Source organism: Gopherus evgoodei, chromosome 2 (assembly GCF_007399415.2).
Source record: "Gopherus evgoodei ecotype Sinaloan lineage chromosome 2, rGopEvg1_v1.p, whole genome shotgun sequence".
Taxonomy (NCBI): Eukaryota; Metazoa; Chordata; order Testudines; family Testudinidae; genus Gopherus; species Gopherus evgoodei.
In genome coordinates, this window is record NC_044323.1 from 42,672,423 (window position 1) to 42,696,197 (window position 23,775).

Consider the following 23,775-nt stretch of genomic DNA (forward strand, 5'->3'; position numbering starts at 1 on the left):
TAGTTGGTGTTTACCAGCAGTAGAGCCGAAAATGAAACTAAAGAGGCACAAGCAAGTGTGTGCAGGGGCGGGGAGAAGCAGCAGACCTGAACATATAGGGGGTCATGTGCTCACTTAAAAGACCCTTCCAACAGGACAGAGGAGTAGAAAAGCCCCTAACAATTTTTTCTTAAAGGAATTTTTTTTTAAATTGGGGCTATGACTAATGTGTGTTCTGTTAGCAAACTGTATTGTTTTGAGCCCATTTCAGAAAATTCAAGTTGACAGGGTCCCTTTTAACTAGTATATTGGATATTTTTTTCTAAATATAGTAAATATTTTATTAAGAGATCACTAGCACACAAAGCTGTTAGTGGGATGTTTCATTACGTAGAAATTACATCTCCTTGGTTTCACCCATTGTTCTAACACCAATGTGAGAGGTCATGAACAATGTGGAGAAATCAGCCATGAGTAGCTCAGTGATTCCAACCCTTATGACTGTATTGTGAGTTTTACAATATTTAGTGTTTATCTTAGAGCCCCAGCCCTGGCGGGTTCTAACTGGGTGAGAATTTCAGCTTTTATATTTTAAAACGTACGTTTCTACCTCTCACGGTTGCAGAGAAAAGTTTGAAAATGTGACCCAAGTGCACCTTAAAAACTCAGAAACCAGAAGGCAAATAAAAGCTCATGATTAATGGGGGGATGCCTGACTCATGATTTTTGAATGGCAGAAGCTGTCAATACCACTAGTTTGGCGGGGAGGTAATGAACATGAATTATAAACATTTTTTAAATGTTGTACATTTCAAGATATTATTTGGTCTGTCTTTATCCTCTGATCTTTTTCAGGTAATATAGGAGGAAACAGAAAGAAAATCAGAGGCAAAAAATATAGGCCACGGTCTAATTCAACTGAGTAAGTTGACCCTTTAACAGCAAAGCAGAAAAGAACAGCTTACAAACTAATGCTACTTTCATTTACATTGAGCGTTTTAAAGTAGAAACTACAGATGTTCCCTGTGGCCCACTCAATGTACTCACTGGCAGGCTGGTAAATGGCTTAACAAATGTGTTTTTAATATTCTTTTTACTTTTTCTAAAACAATTAATTATTGCTTTTCTTCTTCGCAGTCAGCCCTATAGTGAACCCCACTGGGGGTGACAGCCTGCACCATCACAACAGGCTTTTGTCTACAATAAACTGCTATTTCTGAGTGTGTCCTGTTCAACTAGTGAATTTCAGATAACCTATTTTCCTTCCTTTGCCCTCACCCCAGATGGAACCACTGCAGATGACACTGGTCCTCCTGGGGACACACATTCCTATCTCTGACTCCCCACCCAGAGATTTTAGGAAAATAACCTAACTGTGCTTTGAGAACATATTTACAGTTTAGTGCTCTAAGCCATCAAGTCTGATCTAGAATATTTTCTCAAACCACTGGGATCAGAACATGATGAGACTGTCCGTGCACAGTCTTTGCTACAATGCCCACTGAGGTCAGTGTGAGTCTTTTCATTGACTTCAATAGGCTTTGGATTTGGTCCAGTAAGGGAAAAATAAAGAAATGGGCAGGTATGTATTAATTTAATCATATTAAGAATTGAGCCATTTGTAAAACTGTCATGTACAGGTTTCACATAAACAGTTACAAAATTAATTAAATTTGCTTTCCTGCCTTCTTTGTTTTATTTAATTTATTGAATAGGCCCATATTTGCTATTCTCATCCTGAGAAATACTCCATATTATCTATGTCTACTTAGTTAGACCCCTTATCTGAAAGGATGGTGAATAGGTGGAACCGTAACCTCTAGGCTTGTCAAACATTTTCCACTAGGCTTCCTTTGTCATTACTGTGCCACTTAAGAATTTATAATTCTCTACTGTTGACAGAAATGATTATTCCCTCTCCCTCTGTCATCAATATTAATGTATCTCCTCACTGGCAGAAGGGTTTGATACTGGGCCAGCTGGAAGCTAATAGATTTAAAAATTGTATTAAAGCTAATGTTAAAAAAATTATATAATATATAGGTTGAGAAAAGCATGCCTGTACATCTGGGTATAGTGCTTAGATTATCCACAAATGCCAAGTTTGTTTTTAAAAGTCATATGATACACAGAATACCTAATCAGCAATAACCCAAATTTAGGTGAATAGATTTAACAATACAGTTTAGATATTAAAATCTGAATACTCAGGTACATCACTCATGAAAAGTTGTACAGAGACTTGGTTGTGGAAAGCAAAATATATCAATGAATGGAGATTATCCCTCAATAATTGAGAATTAGGTAGGTTGTCCATATAGAAAATAGAATCCACGAGGAAAGTATTTCAGTTACTTTCCTGACTCCGCTTGTCATTGGCACTCCTTCTCATCTCTCCTGGTATTGCTGATGATACTACTAGATTTTCTGAGGGCCCAGCCTTTTTCAGCTAAATTATTTTGAGTTTGTTCCAAAACTTGAGTATTCCAAGCTCAATATACAGTTGTTGCATGCATAAGTTTCCAAAGGTTCACATAGATGAGTCTTTGCTACAAATTACAAACATTAATAGTTTGAGACATGTAATAGCTACAACATTGCATGGTTAAAATTGGCAGTACAAAACCAGTAAGATTATACTTAAATCCCTTGGAGGAGCTTAACTTTCAAGTGACTGCAGCACCCCTGTCTCTGTGGTCTTAATATTGATAAACTCTTATTGGAATGTTGATTGTTTGGTTTTCTTCCTTTGCATGAGACAATTTGATAAGAGCAAATTAGCTTGGTTGACTAACCTCCTCAGAGTGCAGATGAGATTGCATTTTCTCTTTTTAACGTGACCTATAATTTCTGCCATATCTAATTCTCTCATTTCATCCCTGCTGCTGAGTATAGTGTAAGCAGAAATGGTAACAGTCAGAGGCAGAACCTGTTGCTGAAGAGTAAGCAATCTATAAGGGGGTGGCACAGAACATCTGTGTTCCTGAAATATACTTGCCAGACTAGGTGGACTGGGGAGACACCCTTTCCCCTGAAGGTGTCTGCTTTGGGGGTGAGTGAGAGAGGTTGGTGATTGCAAAGTCACCTTGTCAAGAGTCTGCTCTGCAAGAAGAGCAGCCATGAGGTGAGCAGGTTTCACATTCTCCCAGGCAACATGTCTGCAGTGAGGGGAGGAGAGAATTGTAGGGGTGTCACACATAGAATATAATTATAAATATGAAATCACATTTTGAAAAGAACTGACCGGGAATGATCTGTTACTAACAGTGACCAAAACATTTGTTGTTTGTTTTAACAAAAATGTGATGCCAGCTGCTTTAAGGGTGCCTTAAGGTTCATGCAACATTTTCAAGACAAATTCACCTCATTAACGTCTCAGGTAAATGAGAAAGAACCTTAATAAAATATATCCTGAGACAATGGATAGTGATTGGAGTATTTCCTATATGAGATCTGGGAGCTGAATAGTGCAGACAGTGAAAAGAAAATAATAAGGTGCCAAACTATTGTCTCTCATAAGTAAACAAGATCCACCGTAAATTTTTAAAACATTATGAGCCTGATTTGTGCCATACTTTGAATGTGTACAGAATTCAGGTATTTTCACAGGAAGCTACCAGATGTACAGTTACATACACACATACCTGATTTATGCATATATTTGCAGCGATTGCATGCACTAATTAAGTGCACTGTTTTGTGTGCACAGTTGTGCAACTGATTGGAAATTGGCCCACAATTAAACTGTCAGTTTCCTCTGAATTTCTGAAGCATTGGGTAGGGTTTCAGCCATATGACTCTCATTAGTATTAGCATGGGATGCACACAGCAAGCATCTCATGCAATTCCTGAAAAATGTACCAGGCATTATTTTGAAATCTAACAGATTGTTTCTTGGTTGATGTAAGCCTGCTGATAAATGTCATCGCTCTACTTACAGATATTTTTGTCAGTTTTTAATTGCTTCCAGATGAGTAGAAAAAAAAAACGTGGGAGTTTTTATTCAATGAAGTCAGGTGGTTCACTCCATACAAAGAAAATGTTGACTAACAGAGCCAGCATGTTCTGCCAAAGTTTCTACAACAGAATTGATTAAGTGGTCTGATAAAGTAATAGTTTTCTGTTAAAATCAATGAATATTATCCAAGAAAGGTAATACAGACTTTCTGAATATCCTGACAATAAAATGGAGATGTGTTAAAACATGTCCTAGTAAGACGTGTTTTGCCAATTAGCAGTACTGGTTCTCTTTGTTAATTATTTTCATCTAAGTGTGCATCTTCCTCATTGTTATAAATTGATACAAACATGATTTGGCTTAGATTTTTCTATTATATATTGTGTTTTTGCAGCAGGGTATCCCATGTATCTGAGCCCGGGCTTTCTCTCGCCCACCAAATCCCGACCCAAGGCATAAGCCAAGGGGGTTCTCACCACCCCCATACAGGGAATCGGGACCACAGGTCAGTTTCACCTGCTCCTATATTCTGGGTTGCCATTTTTATCCCATGAAAAGTCCTTTTCCCTGAGTATTCAATAGTTTCACTGTGGCAAAACAGCTTTGACCTCTTGGAGGTGCTCCTGCTGATGCAGCACTAGCTCAACCCTCCTCCTTGCCAGCCTGAGGTGTAAGATCACTCTTGAACCTGGGTCTTTTGCATTATTGCATGTTGCGCTACAAGCCAAATCAAGCTATTGGTCTAGTTTTTGCCTTAGATTTAATGACAGATTTATTTCAAAGGAGAATTTATCATTCAAAATAATGTTGGATTTCAATGATGACTGATGCACGGATGACTGCAAAGATCAATCTGAGAGCTTTCTCATGATATAATTCAGTGGTCTGCAGTGACATAATATAAACCTTTCTATATGCAGATTGATTGGAAGGAATGAAAGTTATCTGTATGTAACTGGGCCTAGGAAGCTCACAAACATTATTGGATAACAACTGCATGCTTTGTTGCCACATTACATTTTATTTTCTACTTTAAAAAGACGGATCAGGAGTGTTTCATGGTTACCAAAAGACCCCTTCAAATAAAAAGTGCAGGTTAAAAATACTGCAACTATGGCTGACTCCCTAGGAAATCCATAGCTACAAAGCAGTTAAAACTGTAACAGCAGATCCAAACGATACTGGCGCCAGCCTGTTGATTTACCAGCACTTCATCTGTGGCTGCACCACAGCTTTAAACTTTTACTTTTTACTAAGAAGCCAGGTTGGAAAGCATAAAGCACTACTGATTTCACTCGTTTGTGATTAAGAAAGGCAAGTTAGAGGCAGCTGTGGCTGGGGGCAAATCCTTTTTGAAAGCTGTGGCTGTGCTTACGCGGGGCAGGGAGATGAAGTTCCAGAGCAAAAAAGGAGGTCTAAGGAGGTTTTTTTAAAACAACAACAACCTGCTACAGGTTTTAGACTTTGACATGGTCTGGAATATTGTAGTACATTCAGTTGTGTTTTCAAAGAAAGAAAACTGGCCTGTCCTACACTCATAAAATCAGTCCCTTGAGGAAACAGTTCACTCATGAGATCAGTGGAATAAGAGCTATGGGATCTGGCCCAAAGGTATTTACAGTAATTTAAAAAAGAATTTTTGCTTTTTTTGGTGTTACATTTCATTTACTGTTTCAGATTGTGTTGGTCCCTATTACATAAATGCAGTGATAAAAATAACTGTTACACCGTTGTAATGATTATACCAGAAATGCAGAATTTAAATTGCACCAAACAAGTTGCTCAGTGTCTGCATCCCATTTTATTGTTAACACTACAAGGGGAGAAGAGGAAAAGTTTCAGTACAATTAAGTGAACTTTCTATTGGTGGCCAAGGGAAGTTAGTTACAGAACAACTGTCTTCACCTGTTGGAATAGTACTGCTAATCATGGAATAAAATAACAACGTTTCTTAGTTTTGTGTGTAACTTAGACACATACATGGTTTTTTAAAAGTTGTTCTTTTGCTAATCGAGGTTTTACAAGGTAAAATATCAGATCAGTTATGCAGCCCTCTTTGCAATTTCACCGGATCACACAAAATTATTAAAACCAATTTTTGTTCACAGGATAGGTGTAAAGAAATTACCAGAGGTGGCAAAAAGAGCATTTTAAATGGTGAGGTTGAAATTCATCCATGTACAGAGGGCCAGCCCAAAGTCTCTGCAGCACTCAAGGCCTCAATCCTGCAATTCAGTCCAGCTGGGCAGATGCCTGCCGCTGCAGAGAGTAAATTGCAGGACAGGAGTCAAAATCTCATCATGTCACTATTTTGAGGACATAAGAGGTGCAAATACCTTGTGATCATTCCTGGCCCTCTGCATAGAGGTAAATTTCACCCTTAGGAAATTAAATGAATAATGTGTCCTCAACAATTTCCAGATTAATTGAACTTGAGCCTTGTTGCAGTTCAAATTTTCTCATGCAGTTGTACACATTGCCTACTCCTCACCCAACATCCATACTGATTTATTTGCCAAACTCACTTGCATTTTGGGGATGAAGACATCCTTGCTGAGCTTGTGCTGTGTGTTCTCAGATTTTCTATTCTTCTTGTTCTTCTGCCTTCTCTATTCCTTCCATTGCTTTCTGCAGGTATTTAAACCCCTGGTTCAAAAGAGAATATAATGTAGCTAAGTGGGTAGAAGATGTGAATAAAAACACTGAAGGACCATACTTTAGGTATTTTGTAAATTAATTCTATATCATTTGTAAGAGCTGTTCCAGCATATACAAATATGTTGGGACTCCTATCTTGTATATATCAGTACAAGTTACTGTAGGTGCAAAGAGCCCCTTGTTCATTTGCTGCCTTTTGATGTCTTTTTTTTTCTTCTTTATTTTGCTTCATGTGCAATTCCAATTCTTTTTCTGAATGTTTTAAAGAAAGCCATTGAAAAGGATGTTTGTAGTGCATGCATTCCCACCACCATCTATAGCTTTTAGCAGCTTTCTCTTCATTTTATGCCAAGTAGTGTTTTATGGGCATGAGACATATTTACCACTAATAAAATAGTTTTAACCTAAATAGGATTTCATTTACTGAAACAAATGGTCTCTTGTCTATATAGTGCATACTAAACTTACACAAAAAGAAAAAGAATAAAATGTAGTGGAATTTTACCTTAAAAATACAATGGGGATGACATAATTAACATGACCAGAATTAAAAAGGAGAACTATAAGACTCCATTATGCACTGGGAAGATCTAACCACCTAGTGTATGAGGTACAAATGAGTGCAGGGTTCTACTGAAAATACTTACAATTAAAGAGAAAATTGTGAATTTAGTGCCAAGTAAACAGAAAAACTAGCTCAGCCTCCGTCTTGCACCTGAATAATGAAACTTTGATTCTTCATGCAGTGCCCAATTTCCCCCATCCCCATGTTAGGAATGAGGAGAGGGGCAAAGATAGCTTTACGCCACTGTTTTGTCTAGTATGTGGAGGAGCCACAGAATTGCTTTAATTTATGTTCTGCTTCCCATGGCCCCCGGTAGTCTCCAGGAGGTAGAGAATATGCCCCATCCCACCACTAGCCAACCCCAAAACACCCCCTATTCTGGCCAGGGTAGGGTGTTTACACCAGTTCTATAGACCAAGGGGTCACCTTGCACAGGAGGTATTATCAGGGGCACATTTCTGCTCCCTTTGTACTAACAGAGTGGCATAGAGGGACTGTAATAAAACTGAGAATCAGGCCCCAAACCTCTCTGTAGTTGAGAACTAGCTCCTAGTTTTCAACAGCACAATATAAAAGCATGAAGCAGACACAATCTGTGGAAATGTGAAAAGACATTTAATTTAATAATCCCACAGTGCTTTGGAAAGAGCCGTTCTTGTTTGTTAGGCATATCGTGTGCCATTAACATGACTTGATCTCTGCAGTGCATTAGAAATGAAGTGTTAAGTGAATACCATCGACCAAAAATCATGAATAAAGAAACATTTAAAAAAGGCAAGTGAACTCAGAATCCCACAATTATACTTTTAGTATTTTAAATGATAGCTGTGAAATATTTCCATTACATCATCTACATGTTACTTAGAACAGCTGCATTTTGAAAATACAAAAAGATATTTGTAGAGGCAAACGATCCATCTGAAGTACTCTGCTATATATCTTTTCATTAAAAAAAGAACTGGGTGCTCTTAGCATTAGTAGCATTAGAACTTTTATCTCATAATTACAGTTTGAAGCTACAGTAATTATTTAGGTTAAATTAATCCGTGGGCCAAAATTTGGCTTCAAATACCTGAAATCTCTTGGAATTGAATGTGTTTATCTGAGGACAATCTGTCTAGGAATATGCTCTTTCACACCTTCCCCAACCCCAATGAGTTAGGGACTAGTTATATAATTTTAAGAACTACTGAAGTGCTTTGGCAACAAGGTACACATTCAAGTATCAGAGGGGTAGCCGTGTTAGTCTGGATCTGTAAAAGCAGCAAAATTTCCACTACATGCATCTGAGGAAGTGGGTATTCACCCACGAAAGCTCATGCTCCAAAACGTCTGTTAGTCTATAAGGTGCCACAGGATTCTTTGCTGCAAGGTACACATTAAATGTCACAGAACTTTTCTGCAAAACTTTCCAGTTTAGCAGTAGCTCCAGATTAAATTCCTTAGGAAACCATCTAGAAAAAACAGAAGTATGCTGACTGCTAGTGTTCTTCTCAAAATGCAGTGGAAACCTGCAACTTCAGCAGACCAAAGTATTGATGAAACACAAAAATTGCACCAGTTTAACTAACATACTTTATTTAAATCAGTTTAGTTAAACTGTGTAAACCCTGCATGGACACTTCCTTTGTTTTTTGTATCTGCTTATATTGATTTTGCTCAGCGTTTCTCAAACAGGGGTCGCCACTTGTGTAGGGAAAGCCCCTGGTGGGCTGGGCCAGTGTGTTTACCTGCCCCATCTGTAGGTCCGGCCGATCGTAGCTTCCACTAGCTGTGGATCACTGCTCCAGGCCAATGGGAGCTGCTGGAAGCGGCAGCCAGTAAATCCCTCAGCCCGCACCGCTTCCAGCAGCTCCCATTGGCCTGGAGCAGCAATCCGCGGCCAGTGGGAGCTGTGATCGGCTGGACCTGTGGACGAGGCAGGTAAACGCACCGGCCCAGGCCGCCAGGGGCTTTCCCTACATAAATGGCGACCCTAGTTTGAGAAACCCTGATTTAGCTTAATTGGGGAACTGGTTGAAATTGACTTAAGTTTAAACCCACATAGCATTTGCAACACTTCACTAAATCAATTGTAATAAACTATTTTAGTTAAACTTGTGCTTCTTCTCAGACACAAGAAAAAAGACATTATTATTACTAAGGATACTGTTTAAAAACTCACACAGCAGCTTTCTGAGCTCTTAAATACAAAATCTTTTAAAAGCAATTTTTGAACAAAATAACCTTGCAAAACTTCAGAAAAATAACCAAAGATAGTGGCTTATAGTATAAAGTGTAGGCCTGGAAAAAAAGCACACTAATTAATTAATTGTTTAAAGGGCCTATTTTATAACCCAAGTGATTAGTCAAATTCAAGAAAAACGCCATCTTATGCTCGGCTTTAGAAACCATGATCCAAGAATGGAGACAGTTAACACGGAATAATACTTTTTTTAATTGTTTCATTTGTGCTCTCTTTTAAGAAAGCTGAAATTGACACAGCTGTTTTGTTTACTTCCCTGTTTCTGTGCTACACTCAGTGATGTCAGCATAGTTCTGGGAATAGTGTGCTGTTAAGTGCTGTTGTTGAAGCCAGTAGAGGGACTAGAGAATCACAAAACATTGATAACTGCCAAAGTCTGCTCTTGTAGATTTTCAGAAAACAGAGCATCTTGAGGACTTCCCCCAGCAGACTTAAAAAAAAAATCTTAAAGTAAGTCAAAGTTGGTCCTAGGTTACCGATAGTGGCCTATTTACCGAACATTTTCCACATGGTGAGTCAAGTATGTGTGTATATACATAGATATAATTATTCTTAATAGTTAATAATCAGAGCTGGCCTTTCTGGTCCCACAAAACCCCCAGCTGTGGTTCCCCAAATAGGCGAGACCAAGAACTGTAAAGGAGAATTTCATCTTTCACTTACAATCTAGTCCTTTCTTTTATTGTATATGTACGATCTGTGTAAGGGGCAGCATATTGCTGCACAGTCCCAGCAGCGGACAAAGCAGGGAAATCTCTTCCTGGCTCCTGGCCTCCCTCCAAGGGGCGAGCAGTCTGCTACTGGTCTTACACAAGAGGCAGACTACTTGTCCCTTTCATGCGAGCTCTGTGCCTACTACTGCAGTTTTTGCTGAAAGTAACCTTTGGAACAGTGGTCAAGAACTACTTGCAGGCTTCATTTGAGGCAAGCCAGACTCTCAGGGATTGTGATGGTATCATTAGAATGTGAACTGTCAAAGCCTTAAATATGCCAATCCCATAGATTAATTTGTGCAAGAATGATGCAAAGGGTCCCTCTGAAACACTGAGCTGCCCGAGTTTGAGTTACTGCAAATATTTACATTAATAGTAAAAAGTTTACAGAGAAACAAGATTTTCAAGGTGAAAACCCAGGACACTTGTCCCGAGGGAGGAGGATGGCGTGGGGGGACATGTTACAGGGATGGAGAGGAAGAGAGAATAGGTCTTCTGTTCCCCTCTCATATTTTTCTGCTTTTGTTTGCTTTTTCCTGTTCTGAACTTTCTCCCCTGCTTCTCCTCAGCTGGCCACTTAAACCAGCTTTAACTCTGCTTTGCGCCACCAGCTTTACCCTCGAATTTCCAGGCTTTTATCCCACCATCCATTGCCTGTATGTGAGAGCATCTCTGGCTGGTCATAGTCACACAGGGCCACTGGGCTCATTTTTTCCTTGTTTCATCTGGTACGGTCAGATTGTGCTTTTTTAAAAGAATTTTTTTTTTGTTTCTTTCCTTCCTCCCTTCCTGCCTCATTTGCCCCTTTCTCTCCCTCTTCCTTTTTACTTTCAATTACTCCTTTCTTCTTCATTGCTGTATTTAGTTGCAGTTGTTGGAAAGTACAAGTAAGCTCTGTACTGTGTACTGAAGGCAGCAAGCAGTTTATAGTCACTCATCTTCTCCAGTAATAAGTTCCCACATTATGGCTCCATGATGGAGAGATCCCAGATTCTCACTCTGACAAGCTCTACCTGTGGGATTTACAGTTCCTATGGAAGAGAGCTCTTTAATAAAGCCATTGTAATGGTGAGAAGCCATTTTCTTAGGTAGGTTGACTCCTTTCCATGGAGAAGATTAATGGTGAGGGTGAAATCCTGGCCCTGGTTGAAGCCAATAGCAAAACTCCCATTGACTTCAGTAGAGCCATGATTTCACCTCGAGACTCTGAAGATAAATGTGTTTAATAAGCTTTGTGAATCTAGTGTTCTGGGCACACGTAGGATCATTTAGAAACTTCATGCAGTATTTAGAATTAATGTCCCCAAACTGGAACATCAGCCTATTCTTGCAGACCCACCCTTAGAACTAAAACTCTGTCCCCACTTCCAGCTTCTGCTCAGCCCTCTTCTTTCTGCACCCCTGAAAAAAGCTTGAGAGAACAAATGGGCCTGTTTATGTTTTAAAATATGGCCTAATCTATACTAGAAAAAATATATACTAGTTTAATGTAATCAATCTGGTTAAACTTGTTCAAAGCCCTAGTATAGATACTCTTAAACTGATAATTTACTGATTTAAGCTAAACCAGAATAAGCAAGGTTTTATTTCAGTTTGATTGCATTAGGAGTGTGTGCCGCTTTAACCAGATGGATTTTTAACTTGATTTAGTGCAGTTTACAAAATGAGGTGATAAACAGCACCATTGAGGAATAAGGGGTACCCAGCATAGTTGTCTTCTCTAATTTTGATAGTAGTTGTGTTTTAGGAGATCATGTGTCATTTAGTTGTGGGCTAAGTGACATTTATTTCACGCCATCTCTTTTGACCTCAACATTGTCTAAATAACTAGTGTTGTGCTGGTATTTTGTTGTGAAACCCAATATGATTACAAAAATGTCTTAGTTTTAGCTTCAAACATAGACACAAAAATGAGTCATTAACTCTTCCTTCTTGGTCTCAGACCCCAGGATGAAAATTCCCAGACCCCCTGAGATTCATAGCTTCATTTTGGGTTGCTAGTAAAATCTGTGATCAAACCTTCCTACCATACACTGTGTAGGAATGAATGAGACTTATGAGTCTTGCATTGTAATTCAGGCCTTGCATGTGAGTTCAGATGAAAACAAAATTTGATGTGAAAGTTAACAGATGTGAAACCATGAGAACTGAAACCTATGGCAAAGGCTCAATGAAACCCACCTGAACCAAAACTGCAGAGTTTTGCCCAGCGCTAACCCTTGCATTACCCACAAGTATCCCTGTAGCTGGATGCTGACTTTCTTCCATCCTGTAAATGAGAAAGTTCTTACATAGCTCTCTCATTTAAAGTGCATATAAATCTGGGATACACAGCACATTAACAATGGCAGGATAGAGCCTTTAGGGCGATATTTTCAAAATGACAGCATTTTACATGTAAAAAAAATCAGTGATTGTGCATCTGATGCCGTGTGTAACTGTGCTTGCAATATGTTTTCACACTCTCTACAGGTCGCACATAGTCCAGACCATTTAAAAAAAATACAGAGTGCCTAAATGAGTAGCAGAAATAAGTGGCCAGGGATTGTGAGGGAAGGGCATGTTTATCTATTTAAGTGTGCAACTGCATTTTCAATGTTGTAGGCCTCCAACTGGGCATCTAAACTTCACAGATGTGGGTGCAGCTGGTGTGCCTCAAAACACTCTAGGTTTGCGCGTTGAGATTAGTATCTGTATGCCAGTTAGGTCGCTGTATATGCAGTAATGTGTGCACACAATGGCTCATGTGCACAGATGGGCTTTTTGTAGGAGCAACACATTGCAAACCATTTTGTGGGTGCACCAGTTTCACCCCGTTTGAAAATCTAGCATTGTGCATGCATGGAGAACTGATTTATTTGGAAGCATTTCGCCTGGAGACTGTTTTCTATTTCCTGCAAGGCAAAACAAAAAATTTTCTTGTGTAATACGCAGCATCTGATTTTGAATAATTTAAAAAATTTCTTATATGCTGTTTCTACAAAGTTTTTAAGACAGAAAAACCTCCCACTACAGTGACAAATATAGAAAACCAAAAGAAGACGACACATACACATTGTAAATCTGTGATAGGTGGTTATAAGTGAGACCTAACAAAGATATAATAAAAATGTTGGCGAATCTAGCCCATTACTCCAAATTCTGCTCCTCATTACATCTGTGCAACCCTTGTAAGTCCAGTAAGACTTCACCAATGTGCCTGGGAGCAGAACTTGAAACATTGTATGTATTTCTGGTTCCCCCACCCATCCCAGTAACAAACACAGGGTCAGACTGAACCATTTACGCTTTGGCCAATGATGCAGAGCTGTAGTTTCCACTGGGTAAGCTAGGAATCTTCCCCAAGGACCCTGCTGCAGAGAGAAAGTGTGCATGCTCCACCATTACGTGGGGGCTGCCGCTGCTTGCTTCTGTCTCTGTACAACTGCCCACCCCTGCACAGATTGGTGCAGAGCAGGACCATAGCCTTGCCTCCTCTCTGTGCTGCCTCTTCTTGGAGTGGCTTTCATCACCAAGAGGAGCAGTAGGAGGGAGCAAGCCTGATCCTGGGATAAGGGAATATTCTCTTCCCTGATCCCAGTGCGCGCACACACACATACACAGCCATGATATTGAGATAAACATCTCATTCTCAGATAGAGACCCCAGAATCCAGCGAACACCCTCAGCTCTTATCTCCTGCTACTTCGTATTTTGTATTTTAAAAAATGAAAGTGAAGGGTTTTTAACCTTTGGGTCTCATTATCAGTGTAAAAAAAGGCTCCTGGTTTTCTTTTTGACTATAGACGCCATTGTTCCTTTGAATGAAGGAGAAAAATATCATTACGAACTTTTGTTGGTGCAAATGAGATTAGCCTCAGTGAGCGGATGGGGCTGAAAAATTGTGAGCCTTTCCCTTGAGTTTAAAATTGTGATCCTGGAAGTATCTGTGTGTGTGCTGTTCTATCTCACTGTGTGCTCAAAAAGCAGTTGCTGAAGACTTACTTTTTAATATCGTAAAGAACGGTATGGCTATAAGCTTGTTCTTTCATAAACTACTATGACATTTGAGAGATTACAGCACAGGATTTTAGAAGTACAGTACATGTACACTGATGACATCAATTTCACACCTGTCACAAGCTCCCATGTAATTTCCATTGACACTTTGCTGGTCATATCTACCACCAGCCATTGTTTGTAGGGGAAACAAGAGCGTGCAGTTATAGGCCATCGCAGACACACTCATGACAATGTACTAGACTAAAAAAGCTTTTAAAAACATTTAAATGAGTTGCTATTAAATATAACAGAGAGCAAAGTTTTCATCACAAAGAGCCCTTAGCCTGTTTCTGAGCCTACACTAGTATATAAGGGCCCAACCCTACAAAAGCTTACTACTGGGCATTGTGTTGACTACTATCATAGAATATTAGGGTTGGAAGGGACCTCAGGAGATCATCTAGTCCAACCCCCTGCTCCAATCCCCAAATGGGCCCCTCAAGGATTGAATGCACAACCCTGGGTTTAGCAGGCCAATGCTCAGACCACTGAGCTGTCCTTCCCCCCAGCAGTAGTCCTGTTTGACTTGAGCTCCTGATGACTGTGATGTTAATGTATCTCATGACTGCAGCCTCTTGCTATGTGTGCAGTGGTTGAGAATATGCATGCACAAACTGAGTGGCAACATTTTCCTCCAGCTCATCCTAGAATTGGAGCATGTAGGTAAAAGGGCTCAAAAAGCATGTGAGGGACGTGAGGGATAGCCGCTAATGGCAGCCATATGGAGGCCCCTTGTCAAAGTTTGGCCTTCTGTCTGCAAAATGAAACTAACAAGGTAGGGTAATTTAGATTTTCTGCTTCCAGTTTGTTTGTTTTTCTTCTCTATTATCTAGAGATGGAGCCTCATAGGATCCTCTCATTGGATAAAAGTGCAGAATCTCAAAAGGGATGTGTCAGAGATTTTTCCCATGTGTAAAATTCCAGTCAATAAAGTCCTGCCACCTTATTGACTTAAAAAGAATGCCTTTCATGTGATACACACATTGACTTGCTCCTGCTTACTCTGCTCACCTTGTACAGAAATGCTGATTGCAGTAGACTAATCAGTCCATTTTTGTATAGTCTCATCAGACTCTTTCTTTGGCTGGAACACTATGCACTGTTTGATGCTTGCATGTCTAATAATTTCTTGTTAGCACTTTGTATTTGCCTTTGTTTCTTCACAACTAAGTTTGGCCTTCAAGTGCATGCCTTTCATGTAAATTAATATCTTATCTATAAATGGTAGTTTATCTGCTGTATTCGTATTTTAGCAATGTATAAAAGCTATATAAAAGACCACGATTTATTGCCATTTATTCACTCACTGGTAGAATATTTGGTTGTGATTATACTAGCATTGTTTATATTTAAAGGTCAGTGTCCTTTCTGTGTTTTAGTTCTCTATTTATTCCATAGGTGACTTGGTTTGTTAGCATTTTATCTTATCATTATAAAGTTATGTAATGTAGTTTAAGAAACTGATTATGATGGGAAAGTACACTAATGAAAGATAAGCAGCAGCCTTAAGTTTTCCCTCCAGTATTAAAGAAAGCTGTAAGCATCTGAGTGATTTTTATTTATAATCATTTAATATTTAGAGCACTGATCAATTTTTTTCTAATACTGAGTTCATAAAGTATGCATTTACATTTTGAATCAAACTTTCAAGTGCTTGCAGTTGCTGTTGAAGTGGCAGTGCCCAAAGACATCATATTTATTTTGTGTGTTTCAACATCTCAGGACTCTGTCTCCTGCAAAGTCTCCATCTTCCTCTACTGGATCTATTGCCTCCAGCAGAAAATACCCATACCCAATGCCTCCACTTCCTGATGAGGAGAAGAAAGCTAACAGACCAAGTGCCAGGGTATGTCTCTCTCCTTCTTTATGTATAGTCAACGAAAAACTCTTGATTGAGGAAATGTTTAAACGTGGCCCCCTCATGCCTGGACATGGCATTGCAGGGGATTTCCCACTTGTGCCCTTTTCTGGCCACTTTCTTAGTGCCGCCGTGGCCAGTCCCAGCCAGCATCTTCTCCTGATCCCCCTCTAGGTCTTCTGTGTGGCCCTCTGGCCAAATCTCATAATCATTCAGTCCTCGGAAGAGGAGAATAAAGGTCCAACTTAAAGTTCAAATAAGGTCAATATTTATAGTTCTTCTGCCCCTTTCAGGCTTCGCTGAAATTCTGTGCTTCCTGGCCCCTTTAGAGCTTCTCTTCCTTCACCAGAAACTCCAGCATTGTGCCTCTGAGGATCTCCCTGCTCCTTGTAGGCCCTATCTCAGGGCTTCCTCACAGGAGCCTACTCCTCTCCCCAAGGGTCTCTATCTCCTGTTGCAGGCCCTAACTCAAGGCTCTCTCCCACTGGAGCCTACCCTGATCCTAGTGGTTGATTCACCCTTATTTCCTCAGGCGCTTCCCAGAGGAGAACGATCCTTGTTTCTCTCTGTAGGCTCTTCCTTCTCCAAATTAAGCACATAAGAACAGCCATACTAGGCCAGATCAATGGTCTGTCTAGTCCGGACTCCTATCTTCTGGCAGTAGTCAATGGCAGATGCTCCAGAGGGAATGCCCAGAACAGACAATCATCAAGGGATACATCCCCTGTCATCCACTCCCAGTTCCCCCCTCTTTTTAAAATTGTGCTCTCCCTGCTTCATCACTACAGTTAGGGTCAGTCTTTCTAATTAAGCCCCATTACACCCAGCTGGGTTCTCTAACTGGCCTTTATGTTGCCAGCTCCTCAGTGAGGGTGAGGGATAGCCGCCAAGTCCTGGCCGAGGCTGAGCCCAGCTTGCCTTAAAGGGCCAGCCAGCCTGCAAAATAGTGACCGATTTTGCTGTCAGTCTTTAAAAGGAAAACAGACACAGATTCCCAGATGTGCCAGAGCAGCAGCCAAGGCACCTGGGGAGCTGTGTGGTCCCAAGTGCCAGTCTTTGTCCTCTATAAGCTTGGAGACTGCTGGGGGCTGAGCTGGATTCTAGCACAAAGATTCTTTAACTTGTGCTGGCAGATAATGAATCCTAAATAACTGTTCCTGGCCAGGATTTCTGGACTGTATTGTCTATTGCCAGAGCTGTCTAAATTACACTAGGATCTGCCCCAACCCCTACAGCAGCCCAGAATGGGCAGGGCTAAAGCCACCTTTGTGTCCTCACCCCCCTGCATTGCGAGCTCTGTGCTGCAATACTTAGGTTAGGTCTACACTGGAGGGGGGAATCGATCTAAGTTATGCAAATTCAGCAATGTAAATAATGTAGCTGAAGTCAACATACATAGATCTACTCACTGCAGTGTCTTCACTGTGGTAGGTTGACTGCTGATGCTCCCCCGTTGACCATAGGCACCAACTTTCTCTGCCATCGGTGGGTGCCCGCGCCCCTCTGCCCCTTTCCCCACCCCTGCCTTTGCCCCTAATCCACCCCATCCCCGCCCATGGCCCCGCTCCCATTCCTACCCCATTAACAAAGTTCCTGCCCTAACACCCCCTCCCGTCCCCTATTGGATCCCTTCCCCAAATCCCCGCCCCAGCCCCGCCTCTTCCCCCAGCGTGCCGCATTCCCCTTCCTCCCTCCCTGCCGCACGAATCAGCTGTTTCATGGATCAAGCACTGGGAGGGAGGGGGGAGAAGCAGGACACAGCGGTGTGCTCGCGGAGGAGGCAGAGGCCAGCCAGAGCAGGGGAGCAGCGCGGAGCCACGGGGAGCTGCCAGTGGGTGCTGAGCACCCACCAATTTTTTTTCATGGGTGCTCCTGCCTCGGAGCACCCATGGAGTTGGCGCCTATGCCATCTACTCCACCTGCGCTTCTCACTCTGGCAGAGTACTGGAGTTGACGGGAGCATGCTCGGTGGTCGATTTATCGCATCTAGAGAAGATGCGATAAATCGACCCCCACTGGATCGATCACTCCAGAGGTAAGTGTAGATATGCCCTTAGAGGTACAGCACAGAATCTCACCCACTGAGTTGTGGTCAAAGAGATCTTGGTCCAGCACAGCACAGGCAGAGGGGCACAGAGGAAGTTAAGACACACTTATTTTCCCCGATCGTGGGGCAGCCTGAACACCGGTCCAGTCTCCTGGCATAAATTAAAGAAGTTCTGAGCAGGCAAAACACAGGGGCAAATTTTGCTCTCTCTCTAAAATGGATAGGCAACCTATGGCACGGGTGCCGAAGGCGGCACGCAAGCTGGTTTTCAGTGGCACTCACATTGCCCAGGTCCTGGCCACTGGTCTGGGGGGCTCTATATTTTAATTTAATTTTAAAGGAAGTTTCTTAAACATCTTAAAAACCTTATTTACTTTACATACAACAGTAGTTTAGTTATATATTATAGACTTATAGAAAGAGACCTTATAAAAACGTTAAAATGTATTACTGGCACATGAAACCTTAAATTACAGCACTTCTGAAAGGTTGCCAACCCCTGCTCTAAAATTAGTTATGGTAACTGTAGTGTTAGTTGTAACAATAGTGGGTAAAAGTATTCTGACACAAGCTTGATAGTTGAAGTTGACGTTGTTTCTTCAAACTTCATTCTCCGAGTCCTAGGCTTCTATTATGCAGCTTGCAGTCCTTCTGAAATGTTCCCAATTGTATGATGACATTGTGATGTAAACAGATATCCGCTAGGGACTGGGATGAGACCTAAACAAAGCAGACTTTCTTTCCCAACAAAACTCTAATATAATTTAGTTACTAACTGTATTATAACTTTGGTAATGTATATATGTGTTCCTTTTTCCCCCTCCAGCTATGGGAGACTTCCATTTAGTTCTACAGTTTACCTGGGTGACAACAGAACTGTTTACTTCAAATTTTATAGAAACTCAGCATCACTGAGTCATTCATCTGCTCTTCAGACAATTTGAAAGAACAACAGAGATACCAGTGATCACAGAGAGAACCTGCTCTCATATCCAAGGGGAAAAAAACAACATGTTTTGCTGTTGATTAGAATTCTATTAAATCTATAAAAAATAACCAAAAGTCACAAAAATTAACATGGGATAAATAGATTGAATATGATAAGATTATTCTGCATGTTGACCAATATATGTAGAAATACAACTAAAACTCATGTACAAATCCCAAATAAAAGAGGTTTTTCTTTGGTTTATGCAGTCCCAAATAACAACAAAATTGAGTTCAGAATTTTGTATTCTGAAGCACGTGACCAATGTAAACATTATGCTATGTGCATGAACCCTCGGTTCTTTACTTTCCACAAGTAAGGGGAAAACCACGTACTGTAGCAGAAATTAGCATGCAGGAGTAAGAAATGTAGGATTTTGCTACAGGATCTTAAGTTTTGAGAGGCATAAAACTTCAAACAAACAAAAACTATATCTTTTTTACCTTTCATGTTTATAATCTCCATATATAAATTGTATATATGTAAACATTTTAAAATGTGAAAACAGCTGTAACACACATGTATTTTGCCAAATGCCTAAAGAATCAATCATGACTGACATCATCACACTTCAAGTGTTCCGACTATTATGAGCAGACAGCTTTGGAAATACAACAGTTCTAGTACTGTAAATGTGTTTCTCAGCAGACTGGTGTTTGACCAAAATCTCCACAATCTGGGAATATATTTGTTATAATCACCAGAAAAATCAAAGTTCAATAATACTTTGTCTTAAATCACCACCTAAGGAACCAGCAAAAATAAGTTGTCTAATAGTGTTGTTGTGTTTTTGTCTCTTCTCTCACACTGGTGTAAATCAGGAGCAACCCCACTGAAATCAGAGCTGGAGTCTTTAACTAATAGTGAACATACATTTACTGGAAATTGAGGAGTAATTTAAGGTCGTCAGTTAAGGGGGTGGAAGTGGGGTCTCAATGACAGATTTGGGATATGTGTGTGTAAAGCACTTCAGACCCAATGCTGGAGCAACTTGGCAGAGTATACAGGTTGTGATAGGCATGATGCTATCATAGTGCTATACAAAATCTGAAAGCTGGGCAACTGGCCGATTCCTCCTCCACCCCCCCTTTTTTTTTCCTGCTATTACTTGTACCATGTATTAGCATACTGAGTGTCCGTCCACACTGCTCCTGGGAGTAAGTCTCGCAGCACAGGTAGCGGGACTCACACTAGCAAGGCTTGAGCTAGTGTGCTAAATATAGCTATGTGGACTTTGCAGCTCCAGCGGAGACTCAGGCTACCCATTTGAGCTGAAACCTAGAGGTCGGGTGGTCTTGAGCTCAGTTGGCTCCGGAGTCTCTGCCAGAGCCACAGTGTCCACACAGCTATTTTTAGAGTGCTAACTCAAGCCGCATTCTGTCTATCCTTGCTGGGTGGCTCACAGATAGACACACCCCACATGCAGCAGCAGAGGTCTCCTTTGCAGGTAGCATGGGCCTTGAGCTGAATACAAGTGGATCCAGACCAATGACATTGAGGATGCAAAAACAAACTCATTACAAAGGAGACATGGCAAGATGGCATTAACCTGACTGCTGGTCAACTGTGTGCTGTGTGCTAAAGGATGTAGAGTAGATATAGTTACAACACCCAAAGGATTCAAAAGGATGCTGTAAAATCCCTGGGCATTTTCAATTGTAAATGTTCTTTAAATAATAAAAATGGCAATTATAATTCAGTTAAAACACCTCTCTTGTTAGTACCTCTCCAGAAGTGACAAACATCCAGTCTCTGGTAATTCTATTGCAGAACAAAACATCTCTTCTAATAAGAAATATTAGAATACATGGACCACAGTGATATAATCAGTTAGATGCTGTCAGGAACATAATGTGTGCTTCTGAATCTTCTACCTCTTTCACGTAATTCCTTTAGTAAGTGAACCTACCACTTACAGCCTTTTAATGTAACAGAGCTCAGTTTATCAAATTTCTCTCTGATTAAAGCAAGTCACATTTAGAGGAGTCTCGTGGCATCTTAAAGACCAAAAGATTTGTTTGGGCATAAGCTAAAAACCACTTGAAGTGGGGTTTTTACGCAGGAAAGCTTATGCCCAAATAAAACTGTTAGTCTTTAAGGTGCCACCGAACTTCTCACTGTTTTTGTGGATACAGACTAACATGGCTACCCCTCTGATACTTAGTCAAATTTAGGTTAGTTTTAAATTAAGGCATTTTTTGTCAGCAACTGTTAAGTAAGTAAGATTTTAGAAGTATGATATTTTATTTATAAGACAGTGTGCAGGTTTACATCTACACAACACTGGCCTAGCAGAGGAACTTATCCTCTTCGTGGCAAGAGATTTTGGTAAGGATTGTGAATTATGACAAATATAAATGAGAACAGGGAGCGTGGGTACGTTTGAAAAGCATTGGCATCTACAATGGCTTTGGGCAAAGATTCTGCACTTTAATGCAGATTATAGATTTGTCAGTACAGAAGTATGTAATTGATTAGTTTTGGAACCGACGTGAAGAAGTGCTCTCTATAGCTCAAAAGCTTCTCTCTCTCACCAACAGAAGTTAGTACAGTAAAAGATATTACCACACCCACCTTGTCTCTCTAATTTTGCAAAGGTTTAGTCTGAACATAGGCCAAAGACAACAGGACAGAGAACTGTTAACATGCACATCTTATGGAAGAGGGGTCTGATCCATTGCCCACTGAAGTCAGTGGGAGTCCTGTTGCCGTCAAGGGGCTTTGAATCAGGCCCTTAAATATTTCTCCTAAATAAGGAAATTCTTATGTAAAAATGTCCAACTCATTGTTTCACCACAAGGAAGATAACTTCTCCATGCATTAGTTTTTTGTTCTTAGTAACTGAAATGTTTATCATGTGCCTTTTCTGATATTTAGTTTGAATACAAACTAGTGTGTAATTTTGAATAATCTTGTATATATTTTTCTATATATTCTTTCATTCCTCCCTTTCCATTTTCCCATTAAGACACAGCAGGATTTGGTGGCCGAAATTGAATGTAACATAGTGGCAGATTATATAACATTCATAGTACACCTCTACCCCGACATAACGCTGTCCTCGAGAGCCAAAAAATCTTACTGCCTTATAGGTGAAACCGCGTTATATTGAACTTGCTTTGATCTGCTGGAGTGCGCAGCTCCACCCCATCCCCCCTGGAGCGCTGCTTTACTGCATTATATCCGAATTCGTGTTATATTGGGTCGCATTATATCGGGGTAGAGGTGTATCTTGTTTTGAAAATGAATAGGTCTCCTAACTGTATTATCTATGTTGTATTCTGTACTTGTGGCATTTTTCTGGTGTCACTCATTCGTAGGATTTGATAATACCGCCATTTGTGTGTAGGGTAATTTAATGGACATGATTGACATTTGAAAATATGTAGTGATTAGTAATCTAGATGTGAGCACAAAATTTAATTTAAATAAATATTGGCTTCTCTTCGGTATTCTAGCAAGTGAAAACGCCTGGCACTTAATGTAAATTTCACCTTTTTTCAAATGCATTCTGGAGGAAAATACTGCACTAAGTTAGTGATCTGAACAGTAAATTAGTAATTGTACAAAAGCTGGAACTTGTAGGGTGTATGAACCTCAAAAGCCAATGAAGCCTGATCAGATTAAACCCAGAACAATTGTTTGGTTTTTATATTACATAATTTGCCACTAGTTTAGTTTAATGCCTCTAAAAGGAGCTAGCTGGATAACCCTGGAGATTGCAGACCTCTCTAATCATGTAAGTTGCAGCACAGACAGTGGTGGCATAGGTTGTCACGCAAAATTTCACCCTGCTCAAGCTGGAGCAACTACAGAGTAAAGATAGCAGCACAGCAGCCAGCAAACAGAGCTGTAAACAGGGGAGTTTCAGAGGGAGTTCTGTTGGAGGAGCAGGCTATGACCGATACAGAGGCAGCAGTGAAAGACGCAATGAGGATGGCTGGATGTGGAAGCTGCCGCATGTACATGATCCTGGAGGGGGCATCTGAAAAGAGTTTTGTCTGCATGAAGTGCCGCCTGATAGAGCTGATGGAAGAAAAGATCCAAGGACTGGAGATGCAGGTGGAAACTCTGGTTGAGTTTAGAAGGGGGTTCGAGCAGATGATGGAGCAAAGACAGGAGGAGGCTGAAGGGATAAGCTCAGACTTGCAGATGGCAGCAGGACCAAAGAATTCTGAGGAGAGACTGCTGGGTGAGGACAGTGGATGGTGGAAGCATGTGACTAAGAGAACCAGGCAGAGGAAAAGACAGGCAAGTGAAGGAGGAATAGAACTCAGGAACAGGTTTGCAGAGTTGGAAAATGAAGAAGGGGCACAGCGGGTGGTCGCTGAAGGTGAGAGGGCAAGGAAAAAAGAGAAGAGCTGCTAGTCCTACAGGAAGAGGGGAAGAGTCAATGGAGACAACACCAAATATGAGCCCCAGGAGGATATGGGAAGGGTTGCGGAGGATTGCAAGGGTGAATAGGAATCGAGAGGACTTGCAGCCAGTGGGAGCAAGGGATAGACCGGAGAATCACACTATCACCAGGAAAAGGCAGGTCTACATGATTGGGGACTTCTTACTGAGAAGAATAGACAGGCCTGTAACTAGAGCTGATCCAGAGAACAGAAGGGTGTGCTGTCTGCCGGGTGCTAAGATATAGGATGTGGACCTGAGGATGAAAAGGATGCTAACGGGAGCGGGAAAGAGTCCGTTGATTGTCCTTCATGTGGGAACGAATGAT

At 40.8% G+C, this 23,775-nt stretch overlaps 1 protein-coding gene across 9 annotated transcripts in view; it reads left to right on the top strand.

The window, feature by feature from the left end:
* Window positions 1-22,148, top strand: part of ADAM22 (ADAM metallopeptidase domain 22) — a 219,169-nt gene extending 197,021 nt beyond the window's left edge. For 3 of the 9 annotated variants that reach the window (XM_030550490.1, XM_030550491.1, XM_030550494.1), the window contains 5 exons: window positions 835-901; window positions 4,332-4,442; window positions 6,572-6,658; window positions 15,882-16,005; window positions 18,891-22,148. In XM_030550490.1, coding sequence (XP_030406350.1) covers window positions 835-901; window positions 4,332-4,442; window positions 6,572-6,658; window positions 15,882-16,005; window positions 18,891-18,911 — 410 coding nt within the window. In that variant the 3' untranslated portion in view covers window positions 18,912-22,148. The remainder of the gene's footprint in view (window positions 1-834; window positions 902-4,331; window positions 4,443-6,571; window positions 6,659-15,881; window positions 16,006-18,890) is intronic. The other 6 variants (XM_030550495.1, XM_030550498.1, XM_030550496.1 and 3 more) reach the window with 3 other exon arrangements.
* Window positions 22,149-23,775: the final 1,627 nt, after the last annotated feature.